Source organism: Anopheles gambiae, chromosome 2 (genome assembly GCF_943734735.2).
Source record: "Anopheles gambiae chromosome 2, idAnoGambNW_F1_1, whole genome shotgun sequence".
Classification (NCBI taxonomy): domain Eukaryota; kingdom Metazoa; phylum Arthropoda; class Insecta; order Diptera; family Culicidae; genus Anopheles; species Anopheles gambiae.
In genome coordinates this window covers 99,716,149-99,736,404 of record NC_064601.1, presented here as the reverse complement: position 1 = coordinate 99,736,404, position 20,256 = coordinate 99,716,149, and the positions used below count along the sequence as shown (strand labels likewise).

Sequence of the window (20,256 nt, the reverse complement as noted above, 5' to 3'; positions counted from 1 at the left end):
ATATTACTGCCAATATCAATACAGATTCATGATCAGTTCCAGATGAACTGTTTCTATGGGAGTTCAGAAGTTAGTAGGGATGTCATTCAGATGCTACACTTACCTTCCCCGAATGTCCCCGATTGTTTTGCACAGGCCGTTCGTACAGCTTGTCGTTCAAGAACACCTCGTCGTCATCCTCGTCATCGGTTAGATCATCTTGTACCGGGCGCTTGGAACGGTGCTGTTGCTGCTGCGAGCGAACAAACTCCTTCCGCCGGGTACTACCCGTCGTAGGCTTGCCGCTTCTCGTGAGCGAAGCACTGCCACCTGCCGCAGAACTAGCAACGCCTGTCTCTCGATTCGCTTTACCCTTCTGCTCCAATTGCTGCTCTCGCTGCACTGGCGATCGATCTTTTCCCGCAGTGTCAGAGCTTTTGCCCTGCTTCGTCGACCGATCGCGAGACTTGCGCTCCATGCTGGCGTAATTTCCAGCCGAACTTCCCGCAATACCGGATGGGCCGGTGCGAGCGTACTGCGAAGGGGAAACGGCACGTACGTTCGCTATGGCCGCTTGCTTCGATCTAGCTCTAGCCTCCCGTGTGCTCGGGATGGTACTGATGGGCGGTGGAATAGGTTTAGTCCGGGCGCTTGCTTTAGTGATTTCCGCATACTCGTGGCCCATCGTAAGCAGTGATGCCGACCGTCCGCTAACCATGGGCGTTGTGCGCGCTTGCTGCAGACTGAAGGACTTGGGCAGGGTGGAGCCTCCGCTTGGTCCGGGCGTAGCCGCTCGTGTATTTGGGGGACCTTCGCGAATTACACTGTACCCGGCTGGGTCGTACTCTCCTCCACCCTGTTGCTGGTGTCGTCTTGCTGAGCGCATCGAAGACGGCAGAGTGTTGGATTGATGAGGTCGTCTTATTTTGGAGTAGTGTGACACTGGCGAACGACGCTCAAGCTGTGGATATTGATCCGTATCGGTACTTCTGCTGGATCGACTACGTCTTACGGGCGAGATCAATGCTTCGTGACTCTGACTGATTGACAGCCGGCCACTAGCGACTAGCGGGGTGGCTTCATACGAAGGACCCACCATCGGGATCGAGTACGGTGGGTTGCGCAGCGTTTCGTACGTTGGCTCCCGTGGCTTCTGCAACCCACTGCCCGTTATCGGCATCATCCCAACGTACGTCGGTGGAGTTTCGTAGATCTTACTCCCAGCCATTAAGTGAGTAGTGGACACCGGTTGCTGCTGTTGCTGCTGCTGCTGCTGCTGTTGATTGCCACGCTTAACCGCACTGACATGTTTCATGAAGTCTTCCGCATACGGTGGCGCCTGATAGTAGCCAGCCGCTTCCGATTGTGTGTGCGTTAGATGCGAACCCTTCTTGCCACCGCGCATTCCACCATGGCCGGTGTCGTCAAAGTCGGACGAAAAGTAGCTGGAAGAGCAGTCACAATTGTGACAGTCCGAATATCGACACGTGTCCGAGAAGCTGCACTTGTCCACCTCCACACTGCACCGGCGACAGGACTCCGACGCAAAGCGACAGCTTTCGGAGCTGCCAAAGTAGCGCCGGTTCGCCGGATAGGAGAACAGTGAATCTCCCAGGCTCGAGTCGGACATGTTGCCTCCGGTGCGTCCGTAGGGTTGCTGCTGCTGTTGTTGCTGCTGAGACTGTTGCGGTCTTGCCTGTGGACCGGATTGAGTCGACGGATGATCGTGTGGTGCCGTTTTCATCACCACCGAGAGTGGTTGGTATTGGGGTTGAATTTGAGGCGCCATCTGTTGCTGGTGATGGTAAGAACCTTCGCTACGACCGGAAGCTTCACTCAGGATGGAAACGGTAGAGTTTACTTTGTAGATCTTGGATCCCGCACCAGAGCTCATCAAACTGCGATGTTGATCGTCGCTTAGTGCCGCAGCCGCCCGTTGATAGTAGATGCCCGTGTTCGATTGTAGACGTCGCTGCTGTTGCTGCAGCGAATCGCTGGAAGAGGACGATTTCTTATGGTTCAACTCCTGGTAGTAGTCCGAACCGGACGAGACGGCGCCGCCCGGTTGATGGGGTCTTTGGTAGATGTGCTGTCGTGGATTCGCTGGCAGCGTGTCACCTTGACTGGGCGGTGCCGACAGCTGCTGCTGCTGCTGCTTGTAGTAGATTTGCTGCAGCGGACTGTAGTCACTGCTGAACGCGACCGGCGTCGTCTCGAGCTTGTACACATTTGGATTGCTCGGATTGTACGACTGATACTGGAGCACATTCTCGCTGGCGTACATCGATGGTTCATCCACCAAGTTGCCCATGCTTCTTGCGTGCCCATCAATCGACTGCTTTGACTGCTTTTGCTGATCCTGCAGCAATTGCTTCTGCCGCTGGTAGATCTGATCATCCACATCCAACGATTTGGCAGCCTTTTTACCGTAAAGCCCACCTCCCGATTGACCACTCCCGCCCGACGAGCCGCCCGACCCGTGCTGCTTCAGCTGCTCGTAGATGTTCTGCTGCTTCTGCTCGGCCTGCCGCTGCTGCTGCAGCTGATGGTGATGGTGCTCGTGCTGCTGGGCAGTGTGCTGTGCCCCGAGCCCGTGGCACACGTCACAGTTCGCATTGCTGCACTGCTGCACGCACAGCTCGCAGTCAATAAATTGAATTTTCTCACTGTTCGCGTCCGGACATTCGGGTCGCTGAGCGCTGACCTCCTTACTGTTGTACTCCTCCGGTGGACATTTCGGTTTATCTTCAAAGTAAATCTCTTCGTAAATGTTTTCCTCCCCCTTCTCCACCATCCTTGCCCCCGGTGCGTCTTCGCACTCCTCCGGATTGATCAATTCCATCGCTTGGGGCGGCTCGGGCAGCGGGATGTCCACGGAACCGACGGTGGCGGAGGCGGCAACGACCGGTGCCGACCGTTGCTTGAGCAGACTCTTCTTGGACGACTTGAGGCCCTCCTTTAGCAGGTAATAGTTGAAGCTTTTGATGCCAATCTCGCCCTTCAGGAAGCGCTTGCCGATTTGAAAGCGCCCACCACCCTTGGAACTGCCACCCTCCCTTGGATCGGTCGCCCCCTTCACCATGACATCCTCCGAGCAAGCATCTCCCGGCGGGAGACCCGACGCTGCACTGAGCTCTACCGGTTCAACGTCCTGGTCGGAGTTTTCCCTGCGCGAGCTAACGGTTCGGGTTTTGCGAGATCGTTGCTGCTGCTGCTGCTGCCGTCCACCATCCCTGCCCAGCGGGATGTCTTCGTCGCCCGCTGTCCGACTAATCGAAAGACCCCGTACCGCGGTACGCTCCTCGGACGTGGTGTAGCTTCGCCGATCCAGGCTGCGCCCCCGCCCACGGTCGAGCGTGCTGCTGTGGCCCTTCGACGGCACACCGTCCGAGCTGCTCGACTCGTCCGTGTTCAGCAGCCGGTTCAGCAGCTCCGCACTGCTGTGGTGGTTGTACTTCTTGCGCCGCGGTTTCACCTCCGGCACGTTCAGCCCCGCCCGGCGAATCGACTCCACGTCCAGCGTGTAGAACTCGCTCGAGCCGCTCGCTCCACCACCACCACCGCCACCACCGAGCTGCAGACTGCCCCGCGAGTAGTCCTTGCCGACCGAGTTGGACTTTTTCTTCGATATCATGTAGAACTTGCGGCCCGGGTCGTGCTCGGGGCCACTGTTGCGGCGCATGGGCAGTGCCAGATGGCGTACATCTTCCGTGTACGCTGGGTCGTTGATGAACTTCTCCCGCACGGACGACGAGGAGCGTTCCTTGAGCTGGACGGTGGGAGAAAGAAAGGAAGAAGAAAAAGGAAGGCGTAAGGAGAGAAGCTTCTTTATTTTTGCGAGCAAACACACACACACACACACACACACACACACACATACTTGGTGATAATTAAGGAAAGGACTCACAGTAATGAGCTTTCCAGTGTTTGTGTTGACTCAATCAAAACAAAGGTAGAAAAGAAAGAGAAAGAAAGCCAACGTAAAAAAAACACACACACCATTGAAGACAAAATATAAGAAAAGGTACGCGAGATGAGCACGTTCAATGAAACGGATGTAAAATAATTCTAATTGGGCGATTAAGGCGCAGCAACTTGGCGCAAAAGTTGTGCGAAACTTTTCCAATCGCTCTGCGAAAGAACTGCGCTATGCTGCCTGTAGAATCATTACGACCCTGTGTCTTCCTGCGTCCTGCTCCGTTTCCAGCGCGGCCAATTTACTCGACAGCCCGCCAATTTAAGTTAATCTCGTTTCACTCTTATCTTTCACAACGAAGCCAGAGTATCATTCCAGGCCTTGCCCGGAATGGAATTCGATTTCAGAGTCAACAGTGCGCCTCGGTGGTCTACTCACCCGAAATTTTCCCTTCTTGCGCTGCTTCTGGCCGGCGGCAGGGCCGCCCCCAGGCGGATCTACCAGCGACCCGGCGGATCCGGCCGCAACGCTAGCCATTGGACCGGATCCGGAGCGGGGTTGCAAGCGGCGTGCGCTAGCGAAGCGGTAGCTCAATCGGCACTAAAAGCAAAAGCGCTATCCTTTCCCCTATCCCGCTGCCACTCTCTATTGGAACCGTTCGATACGGTCACTTTGCGGTGAGATGATGCGGTGAGCGGAGCGGATGATGATCGGTTGCTGATGCTGGCGATGGAATGAACGATGAAGGGATGACGCTTGCTTCATAGCTGCCCTGCTCCGGTTTGATGAGTGATCTCTAGCGCGACTGCCCAAAATGACACGGGCCCAATCCACATTGGCACACAAAAACAACTACAGCTACAGCTAGTGAAGTAATCTGCAAATAAAACACACAAAATGCAAAAAGGAATGGGGTGAGTAATGGATGCGATATATCCGGGATTTTCTTGCGAAACGTGCAACAGAGTTAACGTGTGGTTGTGATTGGTGGAAAATGAAAAATACCTTTCAACGGTAATTAAATAAGCATGTTGGTAGTTTTTCTTTGAAAGAGTGTGTTTGATATCGGCCTTCAATCATAGAATGTAGCAGCACAATGCGAACCGATTTGCCAATGTACCAACCACACACACACACATACGCTGGTCTTTGATTAATGGATAAATTGCAGCACAGTTTCAAATGTGACGTTTGGTAACGCAAACTACAAAGTCCCTTGCACAGCTTCCCGAGAAAGGGCCTCTGTGTCTTAGGCAGTCGCCTTGGTGACAAAATGATTTATGACCCTCTGGAAGGTCCCACAGTGAAGAGAGAGAGAAACAGAGATAGAGAACACGTTTGGGTTTGGCATTTAATCGTATCCACCAGTGCACATGGTGTAGTTAATCAATCACACCGGCCCCGATGTGAGATTGATAAGATGACGTTTGCTTTCGAATTAAGTGTCAAGAGCGGGTGTTTGGTAAAATAAATAACAGGAGATTGATAACGTACTCCCCCGGACGAGGGTATGCAACATTGCACCATGAATACCAACAATCCAATCTAGGGCGTTTGTGTTTATTGCTATAAGCGAGAACAAAAAAAGAGGTTTGTTTGTGCATAAATTTATGCATAGGGATTTTTAATATCGTTCTGATGAACGGTAGCAATAGAGAATGTCAGAATGGTAGAATATCGCAAAACGTATGTGTTTTATCTCGTAGGAACGGAGTTTAGTTTGAATTTATGACTAGATCACTCAATAGCCTGTTCGTTCAAATTGCACTCCATGCTGGAATCGTTGAATCTGAGTGAGTTAAATGGTTATTGCTTCACATCATCCAATGGTGCTCACTACTTGTGATGGAACAGATCATTAAAAAGGGAACATTTTACTGCTTTTATTTTGGGAAGTACATCTTCTAATAAAAATAGAAGACAGCCACTGAATCCAAATAGTGAAACAAAGCTACACAAAATTGGATTCAACAGTGAACGATGAAATTGACGATACCAACTTGCAGCTTGCAAATGGAATGTTAAATTTATTCCAGAATACCTTTAAAGAATCTGACCAATGCGATCCACTCCCTTGGGAGTACACATTTCAATTCCGTTGGAAGAACAGAAAGCAGGAAGTAGTTCAAAGTGGCTTCAAATGCTTTCCAATCAACTGGAAACTCTCCGGAATTGCACCGAAAGAGGATGGAAGAAATGCAACCGGCCCAAAAGCTGTGCAAAACTCTTTAGCCATTCAACCCGGATATGCTGCAGTTGCGGTAATCTAGTTCGATGTGTGGGAGAAAAGCTATCCGTCGCCCTGGATGGTGATTGGATACTGCAGCGGCAAAAGTCGGTCGTTTCAAACGAAATTTGGATCAAAAACAAGAATTTTCACTGAAGTTCTGGGTCGGAAATTCATACCGGTCTACGCATAAGCTTCTTATCGAAGTGAATGACTCTCTTCGAGGGGTATCGTCCGGTACGCTCATTACTATAATTTTCCGATCGGAAACAAAATCGATGAGGTGCACTTTCCGAAACTGTTGCATGGAGTCGGCTCGTTCCATGTTGGTTTTCTGGACTGCACTCCAAGGTGTACATTTACTTCAACTTTGATAAAACCTGCTATTTAACTTGTTGCAGGATAATGGAACAAGTTGGATGGTTGGAAATGGAAGAACCTACACTGGAATTACTTTCGCATCAGCACCAGCAGACACTCAGGCGTACACAAATGTGAATTCGTCTGTGTGCAGCAAGAGAAAAACACATAGCACCATCGCTTTAAAGCTTTATGCGCTCGATCGTCCCGCAGTAGAAATGAGCGATAATCGTCGTCCCGGCTCTGTTACAGCTAACGATTTATCTACTAATCCCTTAGGCTTGCCAGTAAGTCGGCTGAGCGTCCAAGCCCGTTCGTATATACAAGGCTCCACAGTGCACACGATCCGCACAGCACATCGCCCGGCAGATGGACGCAGAGTAAGCTCAGGCTTTGTTTCGGCGCAAGGTAACGCAAAAAAAAGCAGTGAGCCACTGAGCTGGAAAGCAACAGCTAATAAATTGCTACATTCTTCGGCCAACGAAAGAACCTACGCAAATCGTATTGCCTCACAAGAAGTGCCTTATTTCGGGGCCAAGGGTTCCTAGGAATCGTAACTACAATTTTCTCCGATGCTACTGATCTCTTATTTCATTTCGCTGCGAGCTTTGAAGCTGTCATGCTATCCGTCATGTACTTCGTACACGAGCCATGATTGCTTGTTCGCCCTGTTGGCACAAGGGCGTCAGTCTAGCTACTTCTCTCTTTACATATTCCTTTTTCCTTCCCCAGTTTCTACGAAATATTATGAATCTTCCTAGAATGGTTTTACAACGCGGTAGTATAGTGGTAGTAAACGATGAATCTTGTTGTTTTTTCTTCTCTGCACGACATTTCCTTTCCTCGTATTATCCGGTGTTGTCCGTATTTTTTAGTGGAGAAGAATGTCCGTGGTCAACTTGGGCAAATATTTGATTCACACAAAAACCGAAACGGAACCGGTCCACCGACAATGAATACAATTTATCTTTGTGTGGGTGCATGAAGCGTGGTAAAACAAAGGCAAAACTCGAAGAAAAATCACAACTCATCCGTGCTGAAAATAAAGCACTAGCAAAGCGCAAAAGCTCGTGAAATATTTGCTCATCCAAAAGTAACTGAACATCGAAGCGAATCGTAAAAAGAGCCGGAGGATGAGTTTTTTTTGCGGAGCTATAATAATCGTACCATTCATTTACCATTCGAGGATGAATTATGGATTTCTGGACAATGGATATTTTGAAGCAGCTATTTAACAACAAATCTGTACCGTAAAAATAAAACAATAAATACGATTTCTCAGGCAAGCTGCTTCCGCAGATGTAAAAAAAGAGAGCTTTTAAAGAGCTCAAGTTTGAAGAGTCAAAAACTAGGTCATTCAATGTGTCCCGCTGGTGAGGCAAACGTCGTCGTGAATGCTTGAATACACTCGAATTCAAAGTGATCATTCTATAATTTCAGATACTAATTTATTTATTTTGCTGGCAATACAATCTGGGCTTTTGTATAAAAGAATAATAATAACTCGAAACACTTACTTATTATAATATATTCCACGCGTTGTTCATTGGAAAATACGTCAACATTCACAACTGTGTAAGTTGAGAACTTCGCAGCATGACCGCATTCTTCTAGCTTGACAGTTACAAAATCACCCAGCTGGACAGTAATAGCCGGACGGACGGTTGTGACTTTCATCTTTCTGTGCAATCCTCAAAGTCATAAGACATAATCATAAGCACAACAAAAAAAAAGTTTCTACATATAGGTTTTCCCATCCATTGCAGAGCGTATCATCCGCTCTTGGAACAACTTTCCCAAAGGTCGATAAAATATTGCCAAACTTCATTGTTAAACTTGGCGCACCAAATTATTGTGCCTTTTAAAGAAGCTCACGCAAAGCACAAATGCTCCTCGGGAGTGTTTCGTTTCCCGTTCGCACGGATAACGATAAGTAAAATTGTTCACAAATTGAATCTTCCCCGGCGAAGCCGCACACGTCCGAAGTCGAGCAAAAAGTTCGAATTACTCTTAAAAACTTTTTAAGGCCGAACCAGCCACCAACCACCCTCTGCCCGGCGGAGTGTCCATTTCAAGCTGGTAAATCCTGGAGTCCTGGGTCAGCGGCGGTGATGGCGGAGCGTTGGCATGACCGGAAACCCAATACGTCTGTTACCGCCATCATCACCACGCCGACCACACCACACTCGAATCCAGGCTAGAGAAGACTAAAATAAAGCAATCGGAGGTTTTTTTTTGTTTCTACGAAAAACTATGCTTTTATTTCCCCTCCATATTTTCCTTTCCATTTTCAGTGTTCTTACGGACGATTCTTAAGCATGAAAAACACACACACAGCATCGCAGGAAACCATCCTCACCCACTGACACGGGTACGTGGATGTCCGCGTTCGATGTCTCCCAACTGGTGTCATCGGGGTGGTTTCGGCGGTTCGGTGAGCGTGTGTCACCGGTTCACCCTCCTTTGGCAGGGCACGGCAGGGCAACATAATGGTTCGCCGTAGAAAGAATTGGATTAACCGCAAGCTTGCGCATAAAAAAGCGATAAAAGATGAAAACATCCGCAAAACCTCCTTGCTCGGTGTCTCGCTGGGTGTGCGACACATCGCTGGCCAAACATCTTTCTATCGCTCACACGCACACACACAAACGCGCACACTCACAGTGCTTAAAGTATTTCCCAGTCTCCGTAGAAGAAAAATAGCTCCTCCGGAAAGACAAAATCGTTGCCCCACCTTCGGCACTGGGACGGACTATTTTCGCTCTCTGCTTTTGCTTCTGCTCGCCGCAAAGTTTTCCCCTGTTCCGGCCAAAGGTGTGCGATTGTATCAGCCAGGACACTTGTGTGTGAGTGAATGTGGAAGGCTTGGGCCCACGGCCCATACGTGTCGCGCATAGGAGCGGGATATGTCAATCTTTTCAACGCGTTAAGGGTTGGCGTTTCGTATTGGTTTTGTGTGTCTTCGTTCATCCCTTCCGGTCGAGTCTCAACAGATTCTTCGTTTCATACGCCACGTTGCATAAGCTGAATGCGCGGAGTATAGGAAAAGGTATCGATTGACGAAAGATAAGCTAAACTGTGGAACAGAAGTCAAATGTCAAACGGATGACGTAGTACAGAGCGAAAATGGAAAAATAAAAGATCGAGATGAAAATATTCTTTAGTATTATTAAAAATCGTTAGTCAAACAATTTTTATTGTTTCACCTAAGCAATAGCCTAATGTTAAACACAGTACTGTATCTATGATAATGGTAAAAAAAAGATTAAAATAATCCCGAATGTAAAAGGAACAAATAAACAATTCAGATGACATCTTCCCCCAAATGGAGTCAAACAAATGCCGAAAAAACCAAAATATACTTCACCCGAATGCTGCCATCGTCCACCAGGCACCTTAACAAAAGCTCACTGCTTCCCTCTTGCATGGGGCAGAAATGGGCCGCACATGGCTGAGAGTAAAATGCCAACATTCTTCTTCCACCCGGGGGGACGACGACTCCGGAATCTGATGCAGGAAAAATAATAAACCATTTAAAAAGCTGTCAACACCCGGGAGCAAATATTTACTATTTTTACGGGCCTGTGTACGTGCTGAGCATGTGCACGCTAGTGTGTGAGTGCACGGCTCTATTCCTTGCTTCGGGGGGTGCGCTCTGTGCTTTCCCGGCGCAGATGACTTCAACCAAAAGCCTCCATGATTTACCATAATAAAGAGGATGCTTCGGTTTAGAGAATGTAGAAACGACGGTACAGGTTTTGCACCGTGCTTCGTCGGCATTGTTTTCCATACTCGAACATGTCGCTTTCGCCCTGCCGCCCTCTCTTCGTCGCACAGCGCCCTTCCCCAGGAGACACACACACACTATCCCTGTTCCAAGTGAAGCAGTTTAACGGCATTGTTTTAACAGAACTTTAGCTGTTCCCCCCCACCGTATGGCATGTCGGTTGGGAACTGTCTGGTGCGGGAAATGTCGACAGACGACTACGTGTGGGGGAAAAAGAAAATAAAGAACAAAATAGAGCTGAAGCAGTACATAGACAACGAATTAGGGGAGCAGTACAAGAGCACCGATTGAAGCTCACATAAAACTGGAATCTGTTTCTATCTTTTACCACTAAATCAGGTCTCGGTAAAAGAAAAGAAAAAACAAATCCATCGAAGGCACTCTGCCCTGGGATAGCTACAATCGGAGAAAGGGGAAGAGTGCTAACGGTGGGTTGCAGGTGAGAAAACTATTTGCAGACCTGCACACACAGAAAGGGACAAAAGGCAACGTGTGTAATGAGAAATTGATTCGGTTCTCTTTCCACGTGTGATGGATTTTCTCGCCATAGTTTGCTCCGTGGCTAAACTCTATCAACCACACGTAGGAGCGATAGGGCGGTAGGATGGTACCGGTGATGGGAATGAACAAATAGCTGGCAGATGAGGAGCACACGGACACACTGATTGGGGCTGAAGATTTGTATCGATTTTATGCACCAGTCCAAAGGTGAGAATGGGCGAATGAAACGCGATTGTATCGGGGGGATAGTAGCACAGTGCAGGTGATGATGCTGTTTGAAAATATTGCAACACGGCAACCAGCACAGCTTAAATGCTCCACCGGCAGCCCGATGGCTTTGATGGAGCTGAGAAATAAAAGAAGAGCTAAGTAACGCCAAAGCGAAAACAATTATTCATTCCCGCTACAGATGAACGCAACATGCCATCAAATCATTAGCAAAATGGCAAATTAGCGATTCATTCAATTACAGACCAAGGGGAAACCTTTAGCGCTAGACACACTCAACGGCAGTACATAACGGACAGGATTGGGTGTTCGTTTTTGCCATTAATTAGTGGCAAAGGAAATTGATTAATGGCATTTACCGCTGCACGAGTGAATGATGGAAAAACATTTCTAACAAGAAAACAAAACATAATGCTTGCTAGAAGTTTGATAAAGAGAAGCCTTAGTCAATCCTGTTTATTTAGGTTCTTCTTTTGGACAATGCTTAATTGAAAGTGGTATTTTGTACCAACGAGTTTCACATCAAAATAGTATATCTTCAAAGTACATTTTGTAACATTTCACCATATCTTAACATTTTCAACGAAAAGAATATATTCCACCTTTTGAAAATTGCCTTGTACAACAGGCATATTGCATGATCGATAACGACAGGAACAATTTACCGAGGCATAGCCAATAATTCGTGTATTATACATTATCTGGCAACATCGCAACTGGGGCTGGGCAAAACACGACCTCATATGTGTGCGTATGAGCGTGTTTTTCCTCATAAATTTCATACATATATCTAATTTTATGACACGAAAAAAAAAAACATCTTATCCCTGCCAATGGTCCTATCGATCAAACGCGATGATGTACGATTTATTTCGACACAACATGCGCCCCAGCCAGAGGAACGCCTATTGACGTGACGAAAACGAATTGCAATTCAGCTCTCGAGGTAAGAATAATATGTACAGCTCCGTGTATAAATAAGATTATTCCGCAAACACATACGGAAGAAGACATTGGCGCATTGGCCTTAAGAGCAAACAGGACACAGAATGTGGCCTGACAAACAAGATCATACACCGTATCCTTGATTCAATTGGGAACGCGCTTACAACGGATGAGAACGTATAGAAAACCACCAAGATGCCGGATCCACCATGACGAATACATTGCCCGTTACGGTGCAAATTGTAAAGCTGGCACGTTATGCAATCAGTTTTTGGGAGCGAAGACGCCGGCGGGAGGCCCACTTGGAGCTGGCTTTCAAAATTTACCAGAACAAACACCGAACGAAGCGGCGGCCTCCAAGGGATCGACTTCGTTTGCCACGATGCAGCTGTGTTCCCTCTGCTGTTGCACTGGAGTTCTTGCACTTTTGCTATTTTCATCACAAGAAGCAGTAGCAGCAACGGTGAAGAATCAGCCTCATGCCTTCGCTGGAGATGTTTTCCAAAGCGCATAAGACCTACCAATTTAGGGGAAGGCTTTTCTAGCACATGGCGTTGCAATGTCCCCGCGGAAAGCCACCAGCGTGGCTAGCGTGGTTTTGTGGAGACTTGTGGCACTTTATTGAATTGATAACGCCAGATATACAATACCGTAGCGCTTCTCAAAATGAGTCTTTTGTGACATCATCAAGTTTGCCAAGCAAACGATCTGCCGTGCGCTGTTGTAAAGGAATTTAAATTACAAAACATAATCATATTGCACTCTCATTCTAGCAAGCATAATTGAATTATTATAAGCCTGCCAACGGCACCCAACGCTCTCCTCGCTCTTAACAAACACTGACGAACCGTTGCGCCTTGGTCTTGATGGTAAAAATAGTTTTTCTTCCAGCCAGGAAGACACAGCCAGCGAAAAGACATGCTCACCGAAGATGATGGGGAGGATGAAATTGGCTTCCTGGAGGAAGCTGTCCGTCCGGACGGTTGGACGAGTCCGACATTTTGCGCATCATCAGACACACGGCTCATGGGCCGGAGAGGGGACGGTTTGCTCATGAATAAATTACCGAGAGCCGAGAGCCGGGCAGCGTGAAGCACTAAACAAAAGGCCATCGTCGTGTGGACGCGACGCAATCAGTCATCAGGATTGTGCATCGACCGGGCGCCTCCATCGGCCTCCGCCGATAAAATCTCATTAAAGACCGTGCACTTATCAAGGCTGCTTCAGCGCCGTAAGCACATCAAACAGGCTCTCGAATCGTGATGATTATTGTCATTTGCAGACCAATTAGCGGCTTGAGGGAATTATTGACATTGATTATTCAATTACGCAGTCGATGGGATTGTAGTTTTTCTTTCTGCAAGTGTGTGAATGTCGGTTAGGGGGAGTTGATAATGAAGATGTAGGGAATTTGATATGGTTACATTTGCATTCCGGAATGGTTTGATGTGTGGAAAATGTTGCCCTTGATGTGGAGAGTATTAGGAGTGTTTCTTGGGTGATAGAAAAAATGATTTCGATACTTGACCGCTAACATGTATTGGCAATTTAGATTCTCTTCAAAATACTGAAACGTTTCTCAATTGTTCTTACATATTCCATTGGATACATTAAACCAAAAATGTAGAATATGAGCTTTATTCTTCATTGTAAAATGGCCCCAGTGCTTAATTTTCAAATGTACACTAGCTTTCATTCTATCGTATCTCTATTAATCTTTATCTAAATCATATTTCATCTATTTGTTGCAAGCTGTCCTACATATGATCTCCATAAGAGGAAATTACAGCATTATAATGGACCAACTATGTTTAATGCTCCATGGCAATCGTTCAATAAAGCTTGTGGAGCTATTTTGCGTCGAGCTCTGATTGGAATCAAATTAGAACAAAGGCATACAGCATTCAGTTGAAACACAGTTCATGGTCATGAATGGTTCATGCGGTACCATTCTTCTCCAATCATGTCTTTGGCTTCCCTTGGAATGATTGTATAATGTATATGGCACATTATTTATGGATTATTGATTGATTCTACAATACCAACTCAATGCATGTTTGAAATTCTATTCATGATGTATTTGTAAGGTAATTTATCAATAGGAACGTTTGCTTTGTTTATGCTTATGTTTGCACTGCAAATATTGGTTTCATTGTGCGACTATTTTTCATTGCTTTTCATGTGAACACTCGGAATGCTGTTAAACTCTGTGATATCTATGGCTCACTCATTGTCATCGTTCAAACGAATTTTGCAGTCATATGTAAATGATGAATTGTAACACGACCGCGGTGCAAAAATCTGTCATCAATTTGCTCTTTCAACCCATTGATTGGTGTGAAATCTCACTCCAATTTATTTGAAAAAAGAAACAACATACACACACACATACAAACACACACTTTTCAGTAAAGGTGCAGCAATGCCAGCCAACCAACAACCCGTTCCTAAAAAAAATCAACCAAAGTGACGGAATTAGTGTCCGCTCGAATGACATCGTCCCACCACCGGAACCCATCGGAACATCTGTCAAACGTCTCCCGAGCGCCATTATTTTCGTCTGAAAGCAACCCCGCACACCAACATTACACTGTCCCCCAGCCACGCCCGGAACGCCGCCAGCTGCGTGCAAACGAAGGCACATTTTAGCTATCGCCCTTTCGCGGATTGTGTAAACTCCAACCACAAACATGAGCTGACACTGCTTATGATTCTCTAATGATGCGCAAAATTGTACATCTTCAGCAAAACATGGCCATTGTAGAGCGACACACTGACACACACACAGACACAGAGATGCCTGCGGGATGAAGCGGCTGCAAACGGGATGGGAACAGACAGGGAGCTTCTCTGTGCCGGGATTGACATAACTTTGACAACTTCTGCCAGCGCAGGTTCGGTACCGCGGGCGAGAGCTCCGGCCATTTTCAGTCCCAAGTTCCTCCCCGTCCTTGAGCCAAACAATTGAGCTGGGCGCGGTCGATCAAGCGAAGGGGCGGAATATTTCACAATACTGATCAGGGCCATTCTCTTGCTGGTGCTGCTGCCGCCGCTTCTTCGTGCCAAATTAAGCATTCATGTACGTCACTCTGCCGGCAGCGCATGGTACGGTCTGCTGCGGCAAAACTAGCGCGCTTCTGAAACGGGGCTATGAATTTTACAAATCCCTCCGTAATACATCACTTTCCAGGAGGGAAGAGTTGCTGGATTTACTACACTCTGTACCGTTTTAGTTTTTGCAACCAAGAGGGTGGGGATGTGCTAGTTTGTAGCTAGCAAGCGGAGAAGGGAAAAGGAAAAAGTTACAACACAACTTGCTGGGAAAACTGGCACCGAAAGCTCAAGCCCTTTTTGCGTCCTGCTGGCGACGGGTTTGATTAAGTTTCCCTCGTAATTGGTGAGCAGCGCTCCTGCCCAGTGCTGCTACGTTCTGAGTTTTTGACAGATCGGAATGAATTGTACCACACATTTGAAAGACGCAAGGCTGCACAATATGACGTTACCGATCGTAAACAGGCGAAACAATTTAGTGAAATCGCACGTGAAAGTGGACCACCGTGGGCAGGAAGGAAGCTGTTGTTTGCACAGCCCACAGAGTCCAACGCACCAACGTGGTTCCGCAAACAAACGGAGCAGCAGCACCGGCTTTTATCACTCTATCGGTGGGGTAAAACTTTTTACCCCGACCATTGCACCCCCTTTTTCTCTGTGGATTATTGCTCGAAGCCTCTGAAACAAGTAAATCAATTGCTAAACGGGTGCGGTCAATCGTTCGCAGTGGTCACCGGGCCGGACCATTGCCCGGTGGAAGAATGGCAGCAATGGGTTGCTCGATTTCTGCACACACAGAAGTTAGCGCTATCAATGGCAGATGGTTGTGGATAGAATAATTGTTTTACGGACCATTCCGTGTCGAAACGAGCCGTTTAACGAGCCGGGCGTGTAACACAAGTTGCTGGCCAAAGAGGCCAGCGGCTGCCCGAGACCTGGCGGCTGAAATGTGGGAGCTGGCGGTATGGCAATTGAATTTGAAATGAATCTTCCGATAATGCCGCACTGATTGCTGTTAGCCTCGAAGGACGAAGAAATACAAGTAAATAATTACCGCTCCAGGGGTCGTTGTAAGCCAGACGGAGCACAACCGGTGCATCCTAAACGGGTGGGATACTTTTTTATTGCTTTTTTTTCTATTCATTCCTTTGGAAAGTTCATCTAGATGCAGTCAACGATGCTATTCAGAAGGAGTAGCATTTTCATTGAAATAGCAACTTCCGTTGATCATGAAACTTTAAACCATGGCTCGAATGGCGACTGCTCGAAAGGAAGGTGATGTCCGATAGGATTTTTACATGACTTATCTTTTCCGCAAGAGTGAGGATAAAATGCAATTGGAAAATTTGCTAAAAGCTTGGCTAAATTTATTCCTGAAAGATATTTAACTCATCATTATATATAAAAAAATGTTAGAGAATTATTTCCCTCTTCTTAACTCACCCGTTACCCGCTAACAATAACAGACATTTCATTACATTTATTAAATCAAACACCATTCCAGGAGCAAAACAATGGTTCAAATCGTGTTTGCATCCCAACGAAGAAAATGGTAATATTTCAAATGCTGTACGTTCTGAATTATTCACAACCACCACCAGACCACTTGAAGGGTATCGGGGAAAAAACAGCCATGGTAAACACAGCGATGAAAAATGGCATGACCCGCTCACTGGAAAGCGCTTGGACAAACAAATTCGCTAGAAAAATGAATTTTCTGTACGACTTCCGCTCAAACCAGCCCAAGATGTCCATTGAATTTACTGCGAAAGGGGATTCATTCGAGTGGGGTCAATAAGTTTCCATCCGACAAACATCATCATAATCTGGCGATATCGCTTCCCTGCGGACGCGTCTCGCACACCGCGGGGATTCGTGATTTAGTAGCAAATCCATTCGCTGATCGAGTACTTACGATTGGATGTACTTGAGGCAGGTATCAACCTTGAGGCTTGACAGAAAGGTGTATTTGCATGATAACGCTAATATAGAATAAGATGTAGAATGGATGAGCTCTTGAATTGCAAAAAAAGATGGAAACGCTTTTATACATTGGTCAGACTGAAAATGGGTATTAAATATTTCCCCATCGCCATCTGTTTGCCGTTCGGCTCGGTACGGTTAAAAATACTTTCGCACAATTATGTTTCCACTCATCCCTGTGGGTGGGTCATCAGCCCGACGACTCGTTGAGCCTTCGCAACACAAATTGAACGTGACCGGGTTGGCAAAGGGCAACCGAAATGGCATTTCTTACGAACCGCCGCAGCGTGAACATAAATGCTTGTGCGTAACCTTTGAAATGTTTATCTCTGCCAGTGGCAAAAGGTCATGCACAGTGGGAAAGTTTGCACACGAGCTATTAAAGGGTGGGCAACGACCAGCGTAGGTTACAACAACAGCATCCGCATCGCATCTTCTGCCTTAAAGCTAAGCCCTCGCCGTTTTTATTACAGCATTGCAAAATGTTCAGTAATTGCACCAAACAAAATCCCATTAGAGCAGATTAAGATTATGTAAATATAATCTTATCTGTTTCGTTTGTGCATGTACACACTCCCCACAGCGTCGTTCGTGCACCGTGCTGCAGGATAAAGCCGTCGCGCAAAAGCCGTGCCGTGTAACACCGTTGACCGGAAGATACACACCGTGTTTGCTGCTGCAGACGAGCCGAGCCTTGGTGGCCGTCAATTTTATTGCTTCCTTCATGGTAAAAATGAAAAATCACCCTCACAGCCATTCGCGTCGGACACACACACATACACACAAACTTCGCTGGCGAGGTCAGCCAATGTTCGCGTTTCGGCTCTTGCGCAAGGCAAACATTAAACAGTTTGCCGCTCGACTTCGGCGCGCCAAAGAGGTCGTCGGGGCTGTTTGTTTGGCCAGTGTCCTGCCGAAGATAAATAAAAGCTGTCCCCTGTTTGCGGAGCGCAAAATATCATGCAGCATTTCACGCTCCACATCACGCAGACACAACGACGCATACAGAGGCACACGAAGACTTCCTGAGCCATTCATCCGGCCGATAGAGGACCGAGGAGAGAGAGATCGGTGCTTTATTTCCTGAATTAATTTTCTCATGCAGCAAATGGGAAACAATATTTGGCTTCCTGATACTGTTTGGATAGACTAAAGCTTTCAGCGCGGGAAGCCTTCCAGGTAGTGTTGGGCGATCGTTGGAAAAGCTTATTTTCTGCGAAATACTCAGCAAAGTACACATGCACTAGGTGAGTAATGAGCGCTTACTTGATGCATTTGTAGAAAAGGTTAATGGATCCATCAGTGTAGAATAAGGAATAGAGCCAAAACTAGTGAAGGAAAGGAACCAAAAAGAAGCTCCTTCGGTCCCAGTTTACGGTCGATTGAAGTTGAGTCGTAGTTATGGCTTCGGAGCCGTAATCATCAATAATAGTATGGAAAAAGGATGGTGGGAAAAACAATTTTCAAATGAAACGACCCCGAAGTTCAAACACATAACGAGCCAGTGAAGTTTAAGATGCTCCAAACGGTATTCAACCAACGATCGGGAGAAGGGGACCCATCGAACGACGCTGTTTGTTTGGAGCAAAAGTTTCATTTCCTCCGACCCTGGAGTGTTCTTCACTCCCTTTGGGACACCACAGGGACACCACCGACACACACACACACACACACACACGCACACACACACACACACACACACACACCGATGCCATCCGTTATTATGGCAAAGCAATTCAATGAACGGTGAAGCTATTAAGCTCGAAACATTTTCTCAATGAATAACAACCCATCCCGGTTGCGGATCGATCGTGCACCCAGGATGGTGCAACCAGGGCGCGCCGTGTGACGTGGTCACTTTGATGCTGTAAACTTTTAATGACAGTTCAGTTTTAATAGCCCGAAGGCGGGGGAAGCACGGGGAAGAAAACTTTTCCTCGCATTTTGTAATGGTGATAGAGAGGAGCGTCACAAGGGAGCGAACAAGCGACCGAGATATGACGGGCGCACGATTGGGTCACATTGAATCTGCCCGCCGATGCGGTTCGTAAAAGAAGCGTGCTCCAATATCGCCAGAGCGCTTTACATCTGCCTGTTATTAATATTCGATTGTTATGTGAATCAACATGGCCGCGAGGAGAAGGAGCTGAATACGGAAGATGGAAGATGTTGCTGTTGGGTTTGCTGTTTCGCAGTTTTCGCAGTTCGCAAGACGGATTGGGTTTTTATTGGTGTGGGCGCGGCAACGTTTGCGGGAAGTTTAAGGATTTTTTGTATTTTTTCTTCTTTTCAATACGCAAGCGATTAAAGACATTTTAAAGCCTACATACAGATTTAATGCAGAATTGATGTTTGAGGCGTGCGAAAAACGGTATTTTTGCTTAATGTTCATTTAACCTTTGACCTACATAATATATTATATACTTTTTTCATGTAATGTAGATTTTTCATTTTATATGCATATTTAGAAAGTAAAGCAAACTGTTTATGCTCATCATTGGAAGCATAGCAGATGTAAGTCACTGCTTGATCTGGAGGGTTTAATGAAATGATGAAAATCCTTAATTAGGCCCCATGAAACACGTTTTTGGCGAAGGCTTTGCCGTGTCTTCCAGTCGTTCAGAGTTCTCTCTGATCTTGTCACCCAATAGCCCAATCCAAACCCAAACTAATGACTCAGCTCAATGACCTTGCTCAATTAATAACATTCATCCCACGCTTTACGTGATTTATCGCAAGTTTGATCAAACTCATAGCGTTTTGGTTAGCGATTATGAGGGTACTTTTAAAATACTGTCCGAAAGATACAGAAAGTCTTCACTGTGATTTGTCTTTGAAAAAAGCCAAAATACAATAAGTTAGGAAAAGCTCATTCCTCTTTGCCGTAAATTAGTGTTTCGTTATCCTCGATCCATCCGTCACGCTTTGTAATTAAAGTCGTAGAGAATCATTTCATAATGTAATAACAGTTTTTAATTTATTTTTCAGCTTCAGTGGGAGCTGTAACTCTACAGGGGTGAATAAAATACTTTTTCTTTTCATTAAGTTTGTGCTTTTCCGCCTAACATTCGGCCCGCTTGTGGAATGAAAAGCAAAACTGGCGCTCACCGCAGTAGCATCGCGCGCGCAATTTTGAATAGAATCGTAAAACAAACAACTGATATCATTTCGACAATTTCCAACCATCATTTCGACAATTCCAGAGCCAAATGCCTGCCAGTTCTGGGGAAATACCATCCAAACTATGCGGTTTATTTGGCCCATTATGAACCGAAACGT

General features: G+C 46.6%; 1 protein-coding gene across 5 annotated transcripts in view; it reads right to left on the bottom strand.

Moving 5' to 3' along the window:
* LOC1276993 (mucin-19) overlaps window positions 1-20,256 on the bottom strand; it is a 172,396-nt gene that overhangs the window by 144,686 nt on the left and 7,454 nt on the right. For 4 of the 5 annotated variants that reach the window (XM_061647345.1, XM_061647343.1, XM_061647341.1 and 1 more), the window contains exons 3-4: window positions 4,334-4,772; window positions 104-3,748 (exon numbers count right to left, since the gene is read on the bottom strand). In XM_061647345.1, the coding sequence (XP_061503329.1) occupies window positions 104-3,748; window positions 4,334-4,432 (3,744 nt within the window). In that variant the 5' untranslated portion in view covers window positions 4,433-4,772. The remainder of the gene's footprint in view (window positions 1-103; window positions 3,749-4,333; window positions 4,773-20,256) is intronic. The other variant, XM_061647344.1, reaches the window with a different exon arrangement.